Below are 20,579 nucleotides of genomic sequence, written 5' to 3'. Positions count from 1 at the left end.
ACGAGCCTTCGACTTCGTCGGCGACCCAGAGCCGTCGACCTTCGACCCAGACCCATCGCCACGAACCCATGAACCCATCGCCTTCGACCTTCGACCTAGACCCATCGCCACNTGTGGTGGTGGTGGAAAATAGTATTTCGAATGTTACCAAACACATGAAAATATTTTCTAGAACAATTTTCATAATGCAACTAAACACTTGAAAATATCCTTTCCGAAAATAGCATTTTTGGAAAATAAATATTTTCTGGAAAATATTTTATGGGAACCAAACACAGCCTTAAGTACATAAAAAGTGCGTTTTGCCTATAGGATATGTCAATCACATAAAATGATACCTTACAAATCTCAACTTAATATCAAACAATGGTTAACGACATGGATGGACCTTTTAACACAAATTGTATTATAAAGTTTTGCTCCAAACATGTTCAAAGCTTTTGGCTTCAATCCCCAATAAATAACATGTGCTCCTATCATGTACATTGCATATGATTCATTTGGTTGGTTGGGTTAAGTGAGTCATGTGTATTATACATGATAATGACTCATATTATCTTCCTATTAGGAGTTGAAATCAATGGCTTTAAACATGTTTAGAGCCAAACTTTTTTCAACTTATGATGAGTATGGTTACAACTTTGTGCTTTTTGCCTTTTGTCTTAACTTGATTTTCATAATATAATTTTAATTCTTTTTAGAAATAAGTTAACTTTTAACTTTTTTTTTTGTCTCACATTATGTAAATAAGTTACTGGAAATAAGCTGTTCTCAAATGGACACTTATTAATATAAAGATTAAAGTTTTTTTTTTGGGCTAGAAAATTATTTCTATATCTAAAGTTTGCATGAAGTTTGGTTTTCATCTCTAAATTTTAAAACATTTATTTTTCATCCTTAAACTATTCAAAGATTTCACCATTCATTCTTTAACTATTGTGTCATTCATATTTTAGCCCCTAAACTATTAAAAACAGCTCTTTAAAAAGTTTAGGAACTAAAAAACAAAATTTATAAAATTTTAGAGATGAAATGAAATACGGAATATTTTGTTTTTTTTTTAAAGAGAAAAAAAATTAGGGACAAAAATAATTCTTTAGCAAAAAAAAAAAAAAAAAATCTATAATTAAACATATAAACCTTCTATTTATTTATTTTTCCTCCAGGGACAATTAAGCTTGAAAGGCTGTACGACGCTTGGGTTTGTACTTGGCCACGACTACTAAATCAGAAGGTGGATCCAACAAATCTGGGACCCTCCTGCAATTCCATAACGGATACCGGTAATCCGACCCACCAAGAAGAACCATTTAGATCATCTCACCCTACTCTCTTCCCAAACGCGTGCACACTACCCCTTCTCCCTGTATCACCAATCAAAATGCAAAATCTATATTTTATTTTATTTTTTAATGGAAAAGTAAAATTTACACCCCTTAAAATTTTGAATTTGGAAGTATCAGGATCCGAATTTTACCATTTGAAATTTTATTTTGTTTGCATCAGCCATCAATAATCATTCCATTCATATTTTTCGTTAAGTGCCACATAAATTTACCTTGTATGTTTAGTTTTTTAAAAAAAAAAATTAGAATGATGTTATATCATTTTTGTATCCTAAAAAAAATTTAAAAGTTATTAAGTGGTAAAAGAGAAGTGTTACGTCTACAATATTTTTACAACAAACCATAAATGATAAGTTATTATTAGTTTTAATTTGAATTCACAACTTAAATTACTTTTTGCTCACCGATAACAATCTGTCACTTAAGATTTGTTGTGAAAATGTTGTAAAAATATTGCGGACATTTTATTTTTCTAATTAAAAATAACATGGCATAATGATATTATTTTATTAAATGAACTAAACACGCGTGATAAACTTATGCAACACTTAATCAAAAATATAGATGAAGGGTTTGCAGATGCAAATAGAATAAAACTTCAATGATGAAATTTATTTTGTTTGCATCAGCCATCAATAATCATTCCATTCATATTTTTCGTTAAGTGCCACATAAATTTACCTTGTATGTTTAGTTTTTTAAAAAAAAAAATTAGAATGATGTTATATCATTTTTGTATCCTAAAAAAAATTTAAAAGTTATTAAGTGGTAAAAGAGAAGTGTTACGTCTACAATATTTTTACAACAAACCATAAATGATAAGTTATTATTAGTTTTAATTTGAATTCACAACTTAAATTACTTTTTGCTCACCGATAACAATCTGTCACTTAAGATTTGTTGTGAAAATGTTGTAAAAATATTGCGGACATTTTATTTTTCTAATTAAAAATAACATGGCATAATGATATTATTTTATTAAATGAACTAAACACGCGTGATAAACTTATGCAACACTTAATCAAAAATATAGATGAAGGGTTTGCAGATGCAAATAGAATAAAACTTCAATGATGAAATTTATTTTGTTTGCATCAGCCATCAATAATCATTCCATTCATATTTTTCGTTAAGTGCCACATAAATTTACCTTGTATGTTTAGTTTTTTAAAAAAAAAAATTAGAATGATGTTATATCATTTTTGTATCCTAAAAAAAATTTAAAAGTTATTAAGTGGTAAAAGAGAAGTGTTACGTCTACAATATTTTTACAACAAACCATAAATGATAAGTTATTATTAGTTTTAATTTGAATTCACAACTTAAATTACTTTTTGCTCACCGATAACAATCTGTCACTTAAGATTTGTTGTGAAAATGTTGTAAAAATATTGCGGACATTTTATTTTTCTAATTAAAAATAACATGGCATAATGATATTATTTTATTAAATGAACTAAACACGCGTGATAAACTTATGCAACACTTAATCAAAAATATAGATGAAGGGTTTGCAGATGCAAATAGAATAAAACTTCAATGATGAAATTTAAATTCTAAAACTTCATGGTGTAGTTTGCAATTTAACATTTTATTAAATATAGATAAGATAGAATTTTAATCTCCATGATTCTCTCTAACTAAATTAACACACTAATCCAACTTTATACGAATCCTAAAATTCTTTATTTACTGACAAAAATTTTACTGGATAAGTTTACTAGAAGATACCGCATCCAATTTCCAACGCCAAAGTAAGTTAAATTTTAACGTACACCCCCCCCCAAAAAAAAAAAAAAAAAAAAGGGAACATTTTTGTGGGTGGGTGAGTGTGTGACTGGTGTGGCGTGGGGGTAAAAAGCAATAACGCATCGGTCACATAATGAGGCTATGACTCGTCGTCTCTACGAAAAGCTCCGACTCTTGTCATCGCATTCGCAGCGACTCTTCTTTTCATCCAGACCCACTCGCTTCCTCTCTTTAAAACTCCCTCACTTCTTCTCTCTCTCCTCCACGCTCCAACTCTGCAAGTCCCTCGCACGCGCCTTCGCTTCCAAAACCCTAGCTTTCTTCTCCTCCATGGACGACCCCTTCCTCTCCTCCCTCGACGATGACCCCTGGTCCGATGACTACCGCTTCCGCCCCCTCCGCACTCTTCCCGACGGCGACGACGACGACTACGACTTCGGCGCCTCCGCCTCCGCCTCCGCCTCCGATTCCGATTCCGCCATTGACAAGCTATACTTGGTTCCCTACAGGTATATTCTCTACTCGCTCGCCGAAAATGAAAGTCTCAAGGGTAGGTTTTGGATTCAGGATTTTGCTGAATTAGGGGGAATGATTGCTTCGTTTTCTTGTGCTTTAAGCAATGCAATTTGAGTATTACTGTTACTGCTTTTGCATTTGTACTCTCTCTATGTTGCTTTTTTTTTTTTTTTTGGGTCAATTTTGTGAAGGAAATTTAACTACTTTATATTATGGTGTATAAGCTCTACTTGGTTCCCCATAGGTTAGCTTTTGGATTTAGGAATTTGCTGAATTAGAGAAAAGAAAATGTTAGAGCTACAAACTTTTTTAGCGGTGAGTGGTTATCGGTAAGTAAATTTGTCTGTGGTGTGTTTTCTTATGGTTTTTGGTTTCTTGTGCTTTAAGCAATGAAATTTGAGTTGCTATTGATTGCTTTTGCATTTATAATTGTTTATGCTTTATAGGTTTACTCTCTAGGAGTAGCTTTTTATGTTAATTTGGTGAAGGAAATTCAACTGCTTGGTAATTGTGGTGTAGATGTATAAACTCTTTGAAAAGGTAATCAATAAACCAAGATTAATCTAAAAATTGTTCTTTTAATTATATATATATAGTCTTTATGCAATGTTCTTCTATTTTATTTCATTGTAATATTAAGAGAGAGCCTCCAGTGAAATAATGCATTTTGGAAAAGTTTTTGTTTTAACAATGCATTTAAGTAGGGAGCATGGCTTATTTATGTGGCCTCCTCAATTCAATTGTGTATTGAATATTCAGGTGGTGGAAGGAGGCTCAACGTGATGATGATAATGAAATAGGAGGTGTTTTATACTCTGCGTTATTGAATGATGATATTGAGTCAGAAATTGTACTGGATTTGAGGAAGAAAGAGGATTCTAGGAATGCTAAAAAGGAGTATGCCTTGCTCCCTCAACCAATGTGGTTATGGGCCCTCAAACGGTGAGCGTGCAAACATTTGCTTCTACATCCCTTTGATTTGTTCTTTTTCCAAAATGCATGTGGTCAAGAACTTGGTCTAATAATAAATAGCAATCATCAGGAGTGGACGCTATAGGTTGAAACTATTTCTTAAAAAAAAAAAAAAAAAACTTCATAGAATCTTTGGAAATTGTCTAAAAATCAAATTGAATTAACCAATTTTTAAACTTATCCCAAAAAAAAAAAAAAAAAAAAAAAAAAACTCACAAGAGATAATGCATTATGAGAATTTGATTTCTTTTGTTTCTGAAGTTCTTTATGAGCAGCTATCACGTGATTAAAATGGTTCTTACAGTATGGAATAATAATTTACAAGAAGATTGGGTGGAAAGTATTTGTTTAGATTTTAGATAGCTTTAATATATGTTGTAACTAAGTTGCAGAGTTGAAGTATTTTTTTTTGATGTCCCTCTATTCTTCCCCTTAAGAGTTCTGTTTAGTTTTTCTCCTTGTTTATTTTCTGAGAGGTTGGTATATTTTAAGTCTTGGTAGTTAATTAAGTGCCTAGAGTAAAGGTTTATTTTTGTAATTCAATAATGGAAAATTTTTGGCTCTAAACGTGCTTGTAACTATCTTGTTTCAACCTACTATGTGATAATTGAAGATACAATTAATATTTAGTTTTAGTCACATGACTTTTTTAATGTCATGACTTGTTTAAATAATACTCATGGATATTCTTATAATTTTCCACGTAGTGGGATGGAAAAGATAGCCCCAAACATGGTTGGAGCTAAAGCTTTCTCAATATCCAGTTTGCACAACACCCCTGGAACCCCTGCCTTCAGTCTACTGTCTAAACACTCAAAAGTAATAAGGACAGAATCCAAAATCCGATGACTTTTCAGAAAGGCATTCTGAGATTCTGAGATAAAACTGTGAACCACCCTTCGCATTCGATTAGCTAACACCTTAGCAATAATCTTGTACAACCCTCCCACCAAACTAATAGGCCGAAAGTCTTTGACATCAAGAGCATCATTTTTCTTAGGAATGAGAGCAAGGAAAGTAGCATTGAGACTCTTTTCAAACACTGCGTGAGCATGAAAATTATGAAACACATTCATAATATCAGTTTTCATCAAGCTCCAACAAGACTGAAAAAATGCCATTGTAAAACCATTCGGACCTGGCGCTTTATCACCATTGAAATCATGGACCACTCTAAAAACTTCATCCTCATCATAGGGTCTGTCCAGCCAACTGGCATCTTCCTCAGATAAGCTAGAAAAAACAACCTCATCCAAAAGAGGTCTGTGTACCTCATTTTCCGAGTATAACTGTCTATAAAAATGAGAGATTTACCCTCAATGATCCCCTGATCCGTGGATAACTCTCCATCCGCCATAAGTCTATCGATGGTATTGCTTATTCTATGAGAATTTGCAATACGGTGAAAAAATTTTGTGTTCCTGTCTCTCTCTTTAAGGAAAAGAGCCGTAGATTTCTGCTTCCAGCAGATTTCTTCCAACAAGGTTGTTTTTTCTAACTCTTGACGAATCCGATCATTTTCCAAACTCTCCTCCGCTGAAAGAACACGATCTTCCTCCATAACTTCCAACACATTGAGATCCTTCCACAAATTCTGCACCCTGAGACCTATATTACCAAACTCCTTCACATTCCATCTCTTCAAATCCAATTTCAACATCTTTAGTTTGTTTGCCAAAATAAAACTAGGAGAACCTTGGAAACGGTAGGAGTCCGACCAAGAACACACCCTTTCCAAAAAGCCCTCATCCTTTAACCCCATGTTCTTGAACCTAAAAGGTTTATTACCTCCAAGAAGATTCCCACCCTCCAGAAGAATAGGAAAATGATCTGAAAGCAACCTAGATAGTTGGCGTTGACAAACAGATGGAAATTTCTCCTCCCAATCAGCTGATAGAAGAAACCTGTCCAATCTAGAACTTGAAGCAACCTCTCTAGAATTAGACCAAGTGAAGTTCCCCCAACCAGAGGCAGATCAATAAGGCTAAGCTCTAAAATAAAAGCTGAAAACCTATGCACAGCTGAAGTAAAATTTGCGGAACCAGAATGTTCAAAAGGAAACCGCACCACATTAAAATCACCTCCCATACACCAAGGCACTTCCCACCAACTACAAACGCCAGATAACTCCTCCCATAAGAGACATCTGTCTCTATCACAATTGGGCCCATAAACACCAGAGAAAGCCCAAACAAACTGATCCACCACATTTTTTAATTTACAAGAGATTGAGAAGTGGCCCACCGCTTCCTCCAACTTCTCCACAACCCTATTGTCCCACATCAATAACACCCCACCTAAAGCACCCATAGAGCCTAAATAGAGCCAATCCACATGTTGACCTCCCCACAAACTGCAAATGACACCCCTATTAATTAACTCTATCTTAGTTTCTTGCAGGCAAACAATATCTGCTTTCCACTTATGGATCGAATTGCTAACCCGAAGCCGCTTCTCTTGCTCATTCAACCCTCCCACATTCCAAGAAACAATCTTAAATTCATTGATGCACAACAATAGCCCGATCCCTAATTACGCTCCTGCTCCTTTTTGACTCATTCTCCTCACCCCAAGAACTCAATAAATTCTTTAATTCACGATGCCCTTTATGCCCAGCCTTAACCATCTTCCTCTAAGAGGCTACATCCAACATCTTTTTTCTTCGAGCTTCTAAAGCTAAGAGCAAACTTGTAACTTGTTTTTCGAACCCCTCCAGTGAGGTCCCAACAGATTTCTGGAAAAGCTTTTATTCTATTAGTTACCCAAAGTGACAACTTGGAGTTGTCGACATCCACCGTACACCCTATCTCCTCAACCGTAGGTTTCTCCATAACCACTGAGTTATCCACTGCCAGATGTGCCACTTCAAGTGATTCACCTAAATGATCCCAATTCAACAAACCCACCTCAGAGTCCCAAGCTTCACCCTCTGACCCAAACTCAGGGGCAATAGAACCAATAACACTATCATACTCAGAAACCTAACTACTAATTTGTCCCTCGTTAACAAGAGAATCCATACCTGGATTAACTACACCCTCCGAAACAATTTGGTTTGACATGGAATTTGGAGAACAATATGCTGAGAGCGAGATAACAATTTTCCCCCCATCTCGAAATTCAATTATCCAATCATTGGACTTACCCCATGTTCTGCTCAAATCACCCACAAAATCACTAAGAGTAGGACCAAAATCTTGGAGTGCTTTGGTGAAAATCTGATTTGACTTCTCCAATCCCTCTGCTTGCTAAGAAGACCTTGTCGAATCAGTCTCAAAATTCCCCTCCTCCGACCCCATTCCTACCTCGTCACTCGTCGGTAAGCTACTACCCACCTTTTGATTGTAGAGTGGCGGCAAAACTGGCGGCTTGCTTGAGAGCATCTACAGAAGCCCAAAAACTGAGTCACATGTAGAGAAAGTGGGAGCCGCCGAAGACCCCATGCCAGGAACCACCTGGAGAGGCATCGAGAGAGGAGAGTCACATGCAATAGTAGTGTTCGCACAAGCAGAAATCGAAGACCTGATCCCTGAAACATGGCAATCCGATACGCTAGGTTGAGGAGAAGACTCACACAATTGGACATCGGTGTTGCAAGCAAGAGAGGACAGCGTAAATGAAGCCACTTTTGACTGAGTTTCACCGGATTTAAAGAAGGTGGGTTTAGAGCTAACACGTAGTGACTTAGGCTTAAGAGACAAAAGGGTCTGTTTGGATTAAACTTATTGTTGTTGAAACTGAAAACATTGTAGAAAAATAATTTTAAAATGTGTGAATAGTACCGTGGGACCCATTTTTAATATTTTTAAATGCATGAACAGTGCTGCTACAGTGAAAATTGTCTCTCGCACAGTACATCCATGTGATTGTACTATTCGTGCGCTGGAAAAAAAAAAAAAAAGGGACAGAAACACAGACGTGGGTTTGGAAAGCGTGGTATCCAAACTCACACAAAGCATTATGAAGCCCAGCTTGGGCTTTGGGTTTCCAAGCAGCGTGGGGCCTTGGCTCACTTCCTTTTGTTAACACAGTTTTAAAACTATGTAGCTTATTGTTACCACTGGGCTTCGCAGCAACCAGGCCCACCTCAATAACCTTAGAAGAAATAACCTGCCACTGCCCATCATTCCCATGTTCCACGTGCAAGGAGATATCCAAGGTCAACGAAATATAACCACTGTTACATGTAGTGCCGTTAATGACTGATGTGACAATTGCCCCATCACTATCCTTTTCAATCCCGGAATTCCCTCCCCAAGAAAAATCTGGATTCAAATTTTGAAAACCTGACATCATCTCCTTCCCTTTGTAAACAACACCTTTTGGGTTTTGCCAGAAATTCTCCAACACCCCCACCCAAGGTAGTCGAAGGCGTTAGGCAACCTTGAAGCGCTAAGGTCTTGTATTGCCCAAGGTGACGAGGCGCCAAAAAGGCGCTAGCCCGAGTGAAGCAAGGCGCTAAATATTAAATATAGTTTTTTTACATATATAGAGCTTAAATCATATATATTAATGTACTAAAAATTATAATAAAGTCTCTCTTACTTTGTTCCTAATGCATAGGATTTAGTCTATAAAACTAGTTTTTGTGTTGAATCCAATAGAGCCCAAAAAAAGAAGAAGCAGAGAAAGAGTATAGGAATAAAAATAAAAAGAGGAGAGTTGCTATTAGAGAGTAGAGGGGAAAAAACTGACAGAGGGGAGCTACGAGGGGAAGAAAAGAACAGAGAGAGCTGCTCTGAGTAAGAAAGGAGTAGAAAAAAAGAAGAAAGACAAAAACAAAAAAGAAAAGAGAGAAAAGAGGTCTGGAGAATGAGAAGTAAGAGTAAAAAAAGAGAGCTTTTTAAATTAAAATTACATGTAGGAAATAGGAATAAAATAATGTTATAAAATTTAAAAGTAGAAATAAAATCCGGCGAGGTAGGGTGCTGTTGGGCAACTGTCATACTGGGAAGGTCCATGTACTTATATGTATTATTTTATCATTTATTTGTGGTTCTAAAAAGTTAAGTCTGATGTGCTTTTTAAGTGGTTGCCAACTCAAACCCCACTAATGTTACTAAAAGACAAAATTGAGTAATAAAAAAAATTTTAAAAAAGCCAGTCATCTTGTTTTTAACGAAGCCAAGTCCTCTGCACTAGAAAGAAAACATAACCGATGGAAAGAAAACAAAGGCGACGGAGGCTCTCGCCTAGCGCCTGGAAAAAGTGTTCAAAGCGAGCGACTAATCGACAGAGGCGCCTTGTCTCAGTGACCTTGAGGCGCTTTTACGCCGCCATGCCTCGCCTGAGCGCCTAGGCGCTCGCCTGAAACGCTTTTGACTACACTGCCTCCACCAGCTTCATGGTGGTTCTTCTATATTGAACATGGAGATTCTGGCCAACCAGAAAAATACTCTTCCTCCAATGGACACCAAATCTTCTCCAGCCACTCCCTAAGTTCCCTTCTGGTATGACAGTGGAACCCCTCCGGCAGCCTTTGTCTAATTTAGAGAACAACAAAAAAGTGCCATGGGCATTGGAGCCCAACTGAAGGATAAGAGTTCTATCTCCTTCCCGAGCCGTTCTCGCAAACTGACCTGGCTGTTGCTTAGATGCCAACTACTCAACGTGGAACAAAATTCTCTTCGCACTCTCCTTACCCATACAGACAGAACGAGTGGTTTGCCTACCTCTTTCATAGATACATAAAGAGAAAAACGAATCCCCTTCCTCAACAGCAAACTCAAAAGTTGTAGATTCAATAAAAACAAAAGTAGAACCACCCATAACTTACAACTACTGATTATTTAGATACTAAACAAAACTTTTAAGTGTTGTTTATGACTTAAGCGTGGTTTAAGCGTTCTCCTGTTTTTGTTACAGTAGTGTGGTTTTTCCGATAAGTGGAGAAGATGGATTAGGTGTTGTATATCAACTGTTAAATTCTCTATTTTGATCAATGGTTGTCCTTTTGACTTTTTTGGGAGTTCTAGAGGACTAAGGCAAGGTGATCCGTTATCCCCTTTTTTCTTTGATATTGTCATGGAGGCTTTGAGTTGTATGTTGGACGCAGCTAGTGTGGCATGTCAGTTTTCGGGCTTCTCAGTGGGGAATGCAACTGGTTCCTTGTTGACGGTGTCTCATTTGTTGTTTGCGGATGATACTCTTGTTTTCTGTGATGCTGACAGCAATCATATAACAGTTCTGCGTGGGATTCTCTCTAGATTTGAGAAGGTGTTAGGGCTAAAAATTAATTTGGATAAGTTTGAATTGGTTCCAGTTGGGGATGTGCCTAATATGCATGAGCTAATGGAGATTTTGGGCTGTAGAGAGTCAACTCTTGCGCTGAAATATCTTGGTCTTCCGTTGGGTGCTTCCTTTAAAGATAAGACGGTTTGGAATTCTATCTTGGAGAAGATGGAGAGAAGGCTAGCTGGATGGAAGAGATTGTATTTATCTAAGGGGGGAAATGTTACCCTTATTAAGAGTACTCTCTCTAGCCTGCCTACTTATTTTCTTTCCATTTTCCCTATTCCAGTTAAGGTGGCCAAGCGGATGGAGGATTTACAAAGAGACTTTCTTTGGAATGGTATTGGTGACGAACGTAAACTTCACTTAGTTGGTCGAAGGTATGTAGGCCAGTGAAGAATGGAGGGCTAGGCATTTAGTGCTTGAGAAGGTTTAACTCTGCCTTATTAGCCAAATGGTTGTGGCGTTATAGTGTGGAGAATGATGCCCTTTGGAGAAGGGTCATTGGGGCGAAGAATGAGTGGGGTGGTTGGTGTACAAAATCCGTGTCTAGAGCATATGGTGTTTGTTTGTGGAAGTCCATTAGAAGAGGTTGGCTGAATTTTTCTAAGTTACTTTGGTATGATGTGGGTGATGGTTCTCGTGTGAAGTTTTGGGATGATGTGTGGTGTAGGGATCGTCCTCTTAAGGAGGCGTATCCAGATTTATATAATATTAGTAGGACAAGGGATGCTTCAGTCTTTGAGGTTATGTGCTTTGCAAATGGGAGAATTTTTTGGGACCTACATTTTCGCCGCCTAGTGAATGATCAAGAGTCACAATCTTTGGATTCGTATGGTTTTGATCTATTCCATTAAGGTGCGAGGTGTTGGTCCTGACAAACTTTGTTAGAAGTCGGCCAGCAGTAGGGGTTTCGTGGTGAGTGGGTATTATCACTCCCTATCCCCCTCTACCGCCACTTCCTTCTCGTGGAAAATGATGTGGCAATCGAAGGTTCCCCCTGGGTAGCTTTTTTCTCTTGGACTACGGCTTTAGGCAAGATTCTAACTATTGATAACCTTTGGAAGAGACATCTTGTTGTCCTTGAGTGGTGTTTTATGTGCAAAAGGTGTGGGGAATCTGTAGATCATCTCCTCCTTCACTGTCCTTTGGCTTATGAGATGTGGAGTATGGTCTTTTGCTTGTTTGGTATTTGTTGGGTGATGCCGCAAAGGGTAGTGGATTTGTTGGATTGTTGGTCATGTAACTTCAGGTGTCATTGTAATATAGTTATATGAAGGATGGTGCCGCATTGTTTGATGTGGTGTATTTGGCGGGAACGAAATTTCAGAAGTTTTGAGGGTCACGAACGGTCCATTCTTGAGTTTAAGTCTTTTTTCTTTTTTACTACTCGAATGGTGTGTAGTTATACTATCTTTTTCTTGTTTTTCTCTTCCTGTTTTGTTTGATTAGTGTAATTTGGTTTCTTGATGTTTTTGCCTGTCTAGTACATTTCCTATGTACGGGGCTGTGTTCTTCTTTAATATATATTTTCCGTTACTTTACAAAAAAAAAAATTTGGGGTTTGCCAAGTCATTTAGAATTAGGTTTCCTTAGTCGATTGGAATTAGAATTAGGGTCTAGTAGTCTATATTAGCATAGCATTGTTCTCTCTATCGAGATATATTCCTAATGGCCTGGTGCTAACTTTAGGCAACCCTAGGTGCTGACTCCTAAGGATTTTTTTTTTCTTGCTTGTTGCTGACTCCTAGATTGCCTATCTTTCATTTTATGTCCTTCAATTTTATTGTTGGATTGTTTTAGTTTTATCTTGTGTCAACCAATAAAAAAAAAGGGTGAATTTGTCATAACAAGTTGGGAAGTCAATGTTGTTTCTCCAAAACTTGGGGTGTTTTTTCACTAGTTCTTCTCATCTGTAAACTAGTGTACTTTGTGCTGCCTTTGCTTGATGTGTGTGTGTGTGTTGGGGGGGGGGGGTGGAGGGAGGTTGTGATGAATAATAATAATTTTTTATGGCGAATCTCTGTATACAAGAAATATACTAGAAAGAAAAAAAATGTCAAGACATGGAACAACTATCAATGAAAGTAAGAAAAAAAATGTCAAGACATGGAACAACTATCAATGAAAGTAAGCAAAGAGAGAGAAGAGAAAGTGGACAACAAAGAGGGAGGCAACTTTAATTCTCTTGAAAGTGTTAATCTCTTAAAGTTGCTTGAGCACCATTTAAGGGACTAGGCGTGGCTAAACTATGTCCCAGACTATGTTAAGCAGCATGTGGTAAGCGGGTCACTTGTTTGCTTCTGGTATGATGTATAGCGTGGAGTTTTTTCTTTGCAAGAACAAATTTTGAGTTTGTTTTCTTAGCTATAGATGTGGATTTTTTGTTGCTTCATATATGAGTAGATTCAAGATTGGAGGGAGGAGTGCAGGGCTGAAATCTTATTTTGTAAGTGATTCTTAGGATTGAGAATTGGAGTTAGTAGCTAAGTTCTTTTGACCTTCTATACACTCATTTTCCATTTGGTGACAGGAGGATAAGATAGGGTACTAGGGTGGGGCATATCATGTATTGAAAAATATGATGTTTGTAACTACTATGCAGCTTTGAGACAAAATTGGGAATTTTGGTTTTCATGGAGAAATATATGGAGGATAAGGGTTTTGTGAATTGTTGCATTTTTTGGGGGTTTGGATTGCGGCATTGTGAAGAATCAACATTAGAAAATCTTTGACAGACTTGCTTTGTTGAGGAGTGCTCTTTTGAGCCTTCCAACATATTACCTTTATTTACCGTCCCCATGCATGCGGAGAATAGGCTGGAAAGGATTCAGAGAAATTTCTTATCCACCTAGGAGGCAAGTTTAAGTTTTTGTTGGTGGCATGGGATAGGGTTTGTACACTTGTTGAGGTGGTTGGATTGGATTTTAATTTTTAGGAAAATAAGGAACTTTAACAAAGCTTTATTGGTGATATGGTTGTGGCATTTTGGCGAAGAAGTCTCACACTTGTGGTGTTGGGTGATAGAATCTAAGTGTCAGGAGGAAAAGAGGGGGTGGGGGGGTGGGGTACAAGAGTTGGTAAAGGAACTCACAAGCGTATCCTGTGGCAAAGTATCAAAGCAAGTTGGGATGGCTTCTTCCAACATGTGGTATTTCAGGTAGGTGATGGCAATTGTGTAAGGTTTTGGTTTGATCATTGGAGTGGGCACCCACCTCTGAGGGATCTATACCTGATTTTGTTTGAGTGCTTGGCGAATAAGGATGTGGTAGTCTTCGATGTCTTGAAATATCAGTCAGATGGGGTGGAAGGGATGTGGAATCTGCATTTTCATAGACTTTGATGATTAGGAGTTGGAGTCAGTGTATTCCTTCCTTGATCTCATTTATTCTCAGGCACCTAGGGGGGAGGGAGGTGATAGGATGAGTTGGTGCTTGAATGGGAGTGGTACTTTTGATGTTCAGTCTTATTACCAGGTTATTCGTGGCACTAATGCTTATTCAATTTCTGAATTCTTACTTTACCTCCCTTTAGTTCTTGATTCAGTTGTAATTGTTCCTTGTTTGATTGGGCTAGGACATGGGGTTGTACATTTTGTAATTCCATTTTTGAGTTCCAAAACTCTCTAGGACCTTCTATGTACTTTGAAATTTTTAAATACTTTGTGTTTATCATGTGAACACAAAGTAGTTCTCATTTTTAATAAAACTTCATGTTTATAACAACAATGCTTTTTACAGTGTTTATTGTACGTGTATCATGCTGTTGCTAACTTTCTATTTGAATTATTTTGGTTTGTTAGGTATTCGTGATTGCCTATGAGATCGGGGAGGAGAGATTTATATTATAAATTTATACCTTTTTTTTTTTCTTTCATCTTCAGTAGAATTATTATTATTATTCTTCTTCTTTCTTTATTTTTATTTTATTTTATTTCAAAATTTGCATAATATAGCAATGATATGACACAGGACATATTGAAGAACTTGTTTACGTGTGTTTGTGGTGGGTTTAGGGTTATGAGAACTTGTAGATCTAGGTTTAGAATTGTTTAAGAAGGATTATGGGATTGTACGAAAGAAGATAATAGAGGTTTTTATGGTGTTTTAGGGGCTGTATGAACAGTACTCATGAACGGTAATTTAGATAAAGAAAAGAAAAAAAGAAGAGAAGAGAGTAAGAGGAGAAAAGGAGGAAGAAAGAACCCACAAAGGTCAATGTGCCTCTATGCTCAAAATATTCAACAATTTTATTAATCAACTCTCCATCTCCTTTGAATATATTGAGCACAATATATTTTTGGTAAGCAATAATATTTATTCAAAAAACAATTGACAAGTACACAGGAAGTATAAAGCTGAGGTTATACAGTAGACTAGTATACCAAACCTAATAAATACTTGACTTGGCCCAAAGAAAATAAATCTAAAGTACTTAGGATCTCCTAGAAGATTCTAGACTCAACCAAATTACCAAATACCCTTAATTCACAGGAATTGCAGAAACTACAGATTTGTCCCTGGTTATAAAATTGACCATAGCTAATAAAATGAAAATCCAAATGAAAAACTGTATTAACCCTAAAAGACTCATACTTAGACCATTAGAAAACTTTTACTCTAATTGCACTTCACACGTGGACCCAATAAAATAATTCTTGAATAGGGGAAATTGCAAAATAAAAGCAAATCCGTCTTCCATGGCTGCATCATTATTTCTTCGGGAAAATTTCTCAACATCATTATCTTAATTTATCATTGAAATTTGTATGATATTTTGACATTGATTCATTCTACTTTTTTTGTAGGCATAATGATCTTAACGCAGCAGTATATCATGGCAGTCTCTGTGGTGATGGAGATTCTTTGCGGGATATTTTTCCTATACAAATTAGGCTTTTTGTTTTGTGGGAAATAAATTCATTAGTGGTGAAAATCAGCCAAAAGGTCAGTTTTGCGAAATATTCTTCTATTCTTGTTTCCACTGCCTTCCACCTTTTATAGTAGTCTTGTACCTGCCTTTTGGATTTTGGTTGGTGAATGATTGGATCCTTTCCCAAAGTTGGATAAACCTTGCTTTTCAGAGCTCATTATACTAGCTGTTGTTAATAAATATAATTTTCATTGGCGTACAAACTAGGTCTGCTTTTAAAAGCAGTGTGATTTAATTTCTTCATGATTCCACGGTTTCTTCCACCCCCATGATATGGCGTCTAGCTTTGTAGTCTAACATAGGAAGCTCTAGTAGAAGAGTGTTTTGGTATTGAAATTATTGAATCATGGGATCTTTTTAAACTTTTAAGTGAAATGGGTAGAGTTTTAGCCTGTTGCAGGCAGCAGATTAGATACTTTTTAAATGAAATGTAAGAGAGGAAGAAGAAAATAGAAATGTAACCAATCCTAAGCAATAGGAAAGAAGCCAATCACACATTATAGCAAAGTATATAAGTCGCAGGAAGATCTGCTGTGTTATTCTCGCTGCATTGATACATAGTCTTTGGAGGCTGATGTTACCTCTTTATTCTAATTATACTAGCAGTTGAATTTAGAAATTGTGTACTTGAAGATTCCACTGTGTAATCATATTCTAAGTAAGACAGATTGACCGCATCTTTGCTCTGTTAGCAACATACTCTAGAAAATTAACAAAACTAGATAGAGAGACCAATAATGCTTGTTTCTTATGGGACTAACATCACCCTCTTGAAACATCAGGGACAAAGCATTCAATGTAAACTTTAAGGACCAAAAATGTATTTTGGCCTTGTATTATTTTATTTTTTTTTCTTTCTTTAATATTTACATACAGGTCGGTTATCTCTAGTTCAAGTAGAATCTTTTTCTCTTTAACACCCACTAGGTTGTGTGTAACTTATTAATGAAAAATATTTTTCATGTTCATGGGTTGTGCTCCTGCTTCCAATGAATTCTTATTCATTAAAAATTGTTCATATAATTTTGGGCCTCATTATCAGTCTACAAAGAGTGAATGCAAGGGTCAATCAAGCAAGGATGAATTAGTCTATACAATACAACATATATACTGGCTGGATTAGTAGTAGCTTATTTCAAAGGTTTTGAATAGAGGTAATTAGGTGAAAGGTAGTCAAATTTGTGTGGATGGCCAGTTAACATATTAATAATTGCAACTTTGCAGTATATATATATATATATTTGGATTAATGGTAAAACAATGGGAATGATGCGGTTTGATGCATGTTTGTTAATATAAATATTATGGATGATTTAGAAGGTTGAACTTCTTGCTTGAAAATTTTCAAATTTTATTTAATAATCCATTCTCCTGTTTAGGTTTGCATTGGCCTATTTTCCTCTTTTAATATTCTTTATCAATAAAAAAATCCTCTATCTTTTTGTCCATATAAATAATCCTTTATCAATTAAAAAAATTTGACACTTATTTATTTGTGAACACTTTGTTTATTTTATTTTATTTTATATTCATCTCCATTAAGTCACTAAACCTTGCAATTTCTGATCTAGTGCATAGATTTTAGTTGCACCGGAACTATACATTGATTTTTTGCCTAATTGCAGGTGTAAGTTTACCCAATAATTCATTGATTTACCTTTCATTGTATGTCTTAACATTCTAATATCATCGGAGTATTATAAATAAAGTTCCTCTTGTTTTTGACATTAGACTGCATTTTTCAGGACAATGTACTTGAATTTTACAAGAGAGCTTGCAAAGTTTTCAGTTCCAAGTCTGCTCCTGTGAGTTCTCTCTCTTTTTATTTTGTGAATGTGTTGGTGGGATGGGGGGTGGGGTGTGATGGTGATTTAACTTAATGATATTTACTGGCTGTATCATTTGATTGCACAGTTAAATATTTGGGACTTCTCAGGTCAGACAACACAATTTTTCTTGGAAAACAAAATAAATTTGCTTAATGAATCTTCTGGACAAGCACAGAGAGAGGTAAGGTTAAATTATTTGGTTACTGCCATCTTGTTAAAATTTCATGTTCTGGTGCAGCCGTGGAAGATTAACTTGCTATTACTTGGCAAATTGGCCTATTCAAGAATTATTGTATGGGGTCCCATGTGAAGTCCAATTGAAGTGAATGTCGGGTGGTTTTAAAGGTCTAGGTATGAGTCTTTTAGGGTTAAAACAGTTTTTTTTTTTTTAGTTTTTTAATTTTTTATTTGGGCTTCAATTTTATTAGTTATAGTCAATATTATATTCAGGGGCAAATTTATACTTTTTGCAATTTCTGTGAAGTTAAGGGCATTTCGTAATTTAATTGAGTCCATAATATTCTAGGAGATCCTAAGTATCTTAGGTTTATTTTCTTTGGATCCAAGGTACAAGGAATTCTAATACTAGGACAAGTAAGAGTCTTTATATATAACCCTTGAATACCACTAGGGGTTGTGTTAGGCATTTGTGCTTAAGTTATGTGATTCAATGTAAGCATCACATGTTGTATGATATGCTTTTGCCATGTGGCTCACTATTAATGCGCTAAAATCAGTAAAGATAATTTAGTATGTGTGAAACTCTTACTAAAGTTTCAAGCCAAGAGCCTTGTAGTTCGATTGCATTCTCTCTATTGAGAGAACCTAGGTTCAAATCCGCCACCCCCTTTTATTTTAAGCAAAAATAGTATATTGCCTGTCAAAAGAAGAAAATCAATATAAGTTTCACTCATTATTTTAAATAATTTTAATCATGTATTAAATTTTTAAAATTTTTATAAACACCTAGTTTTACATGATGCTATTACACCAGGTAACTTAAGGTTTTTTTTAGTTTACATATGATCTTTTGCTAACATGTCACTGTCACAGGCATTGTACTAGTCTCTATAAATGTCAATCGTGGATAATTGTGTTCTTTTGTTATATAGAGGTTTAAAATTAGTTCTATTATTTGTACCTGTTTATGCCTTTTACTGTTTCTAAATAATCTTTTTGATTAAAAATGAGTATGTGTGTGTACCTACCATATTGGATCCCAAATTTTCAAGAATTGATGTAATGTTGAATCGAGTCTTGGATGTATTTTTTTGGGAGGGGGTGGTTTTCTTCCAATTTGGATTTTAACGTGCCTTAGTGTGTTTTGGATTTTACACCTCCATCAAGCATCCTGCTTTGCTTGTTTTCCTTCCCAAATATGTATTTGTGGGAAAAAAAAAAGATTACTAATTTCTGAATCAGGATCTTTAGGTTTTATTTCAAACCATTTTTTATTTTATTTTGATATATATATATATATATATTTGGGGTTTTTGTGGAGAAATTCTACTTGCTTTGTGTTTATTAATGTGTGGAATACTGATATCAGGGCAAGATTTTCGCTATAGACTAATCCTTTAGAAGATGAATACCTGATCTTATAGAGGCTTTCAAATGGTCTGGACATGATGTGGACCTTCTCTATTCTTTAGTTTTAGTAGTTGGCCTCCTCAGGACTCCGGAGGAGATCCTTCTTAAGAGTCATTTTGTGTAATTATCATTTAGCACCTTTTGCTTGTTTCTGCATCAAAAATATCAACAAATGCATATGTGAATACAGCACTTAATAGCTTATGGACTTGTTTAGTTGCACTTTGTTTGCTCCTTGATATCATAATGGTTATGGATGAGTATCTTGTGAGGAAAGGATCTAGACGCATTTGTATTTTCTGGGAGATGCTTTCTCATCACAACTGCTTATATTTTACAATCATATGGGGGAGAGCATTCTAATCTTGCTCAACTATAAAAAGAAAAAAGTGATCTACTTATCTTGTCTTTTGAGGTTTTTATTCCATTATGGGTGATCATGTTTGAATGGAACTGTTGGCAATTTTGTTATAATCTCAAACAGTATGGGCCCAAGGTTCAGAGTGTTCAATGCATGCATCAACAGTTAGTTTAAATGTGATAAAGTGCCCTCCATCACTCATTTTGATTTTGTATTAATAGGTCTTACAGATTATAAAAAATTACAAGACCAAAGAGTTAAATATACCAGTTGAAATAAGTTGATAATGTTTGATTATTTACAAATTACATTCTAAATTAGTAATCTTACTGGCAGTTTGCCACATTAATTTCATAGTTGCTTGTTATTTACCAGTTTAAAGCATAGGCTTGAAAAGAGTGTTAGATTGATTGCCTTAGAGCTTGGTCTATACCTATTCTCTTATGTAACTGTTGCAGTAAATATATTCTGTAAATATAAGTTTTAACACCATGTTTTAAATTTATTTAAGTTCTTCATGAAAATCCAATTGTTTAGTCAATATATTTTCTCATTTGTTGCATGTTGGGCATGCAGATTCTTCTTGAATTGCAAGTCTATGGGTTTTCAGATACTCTAAGGGGTATAGATGAGAGGAATAATGAGATGGCTCTAGTACAGTCCAAAATAGAAGGTCCCTTTTGCAATGGGTTTCTTAAGATGAATGGGAGCACTGACAAAGTAGGCTCTTTATTAACTTCAACTAGCTCTTCACAAAGTGCTGGTAGCTATAGGGGAGCTGCTTCCTTGGGCTTGACAGGATTACAAAATCTTGGGAATACTTGTTTCATGAACAGTGCCATCCAGTGCCTGGTGCATACCCCAGAGCTTGTTGATTATTTCCTTGGAGACTACCCAACAGAGATAAATTATGATAATCCATTGGGAATGAAAGTACGCGCATTTATATTTATGTTATATGCAGTCTTTTTATTTAGTTGCGTTGTCTTAAATTAGCATCTTTGCTTTTTTTCTGTACCTCTTGTTTCTTGTTAAGTATGTTCATCTTGTTCA

General features: G+C 35.8%; 1 protein-coding gene across 3 annotated transcripts in view; it reads left to right on the top strand.

Moving 5' to 3' along the window:
- The first annotated feature begins 3,151 nt into the window (after nucleotides 1–3,151).
- The window catches only part of LOC112012536 (ubiquitin carboxyl-terminal hydrolase 8-like), a 28,894-nt gene continuing 11,466 nt past the window's right edge, over nucleotides 3,152–20,579 (top strand). The window contains exons 1-7 of one of the 3 annotated variants that reach the window (XM_065780115.1): nucleotides 3,634–3,940; nucleotides 4,058–4,151; nucleotides 4,371–4,553; nucleotides 15,622–15,760; nucleotides 17,492–17,551; nucleotides 17,661–17,756; nucleotides 20,103–20,459. In XM_065780115.1, coding sequence (XP_065636187.1) covers nucleotides 4,531–4,553; nucleotides 15,622–15,760; nucleotides 17,492–17,551; nucleotides 17,661–17,756; nucleotides 20,103–20,459 — 675 coding nt within the window. In that variant the 5' untranslated portion in view covers nucleotides 3,634–3,940; nucleotides 4,058–4,151; nucleotides 4,371–4,530. Of the gene's footprint in view, nucleotides 3,605–3,633; nucleotides 3,941–4,057; nucleotides 4,152–4,370; nucleotides 4,554–13,041; nucleotides 13,095–15,621; nucleotides 15,761–17,491; nucleotides 17,552–17,660; nucleotides 17,757–20,102; nucleotides 20,460–20,579 lie in introns of those variants that run through there. The other 2 variants (XM_065780112.1, XM_065780114.1) reach the window with 2 other exon arrangements.

Source organism: Quercus suber, unplaced genomic scaffold (assembly GCF_002906115.3).
Source record: "Quercus suber isolate HL8 unplaced genomic scaffold, Cork oak 2.0 scaffold_225, whole genome shotgun sequence".
Classification (NCBI taxonomy): Eukaryota; Viridiplantae; Streptophyta; class Magnoliopsida; order Fagales; family Fagaceae; genus Quercus; species Quercus suber.
The sequence above is the reverse complement of the archived record's forward strand: the minus strand, read 5'-3'. Positions and strand labels throughout refer to the sequence as shown.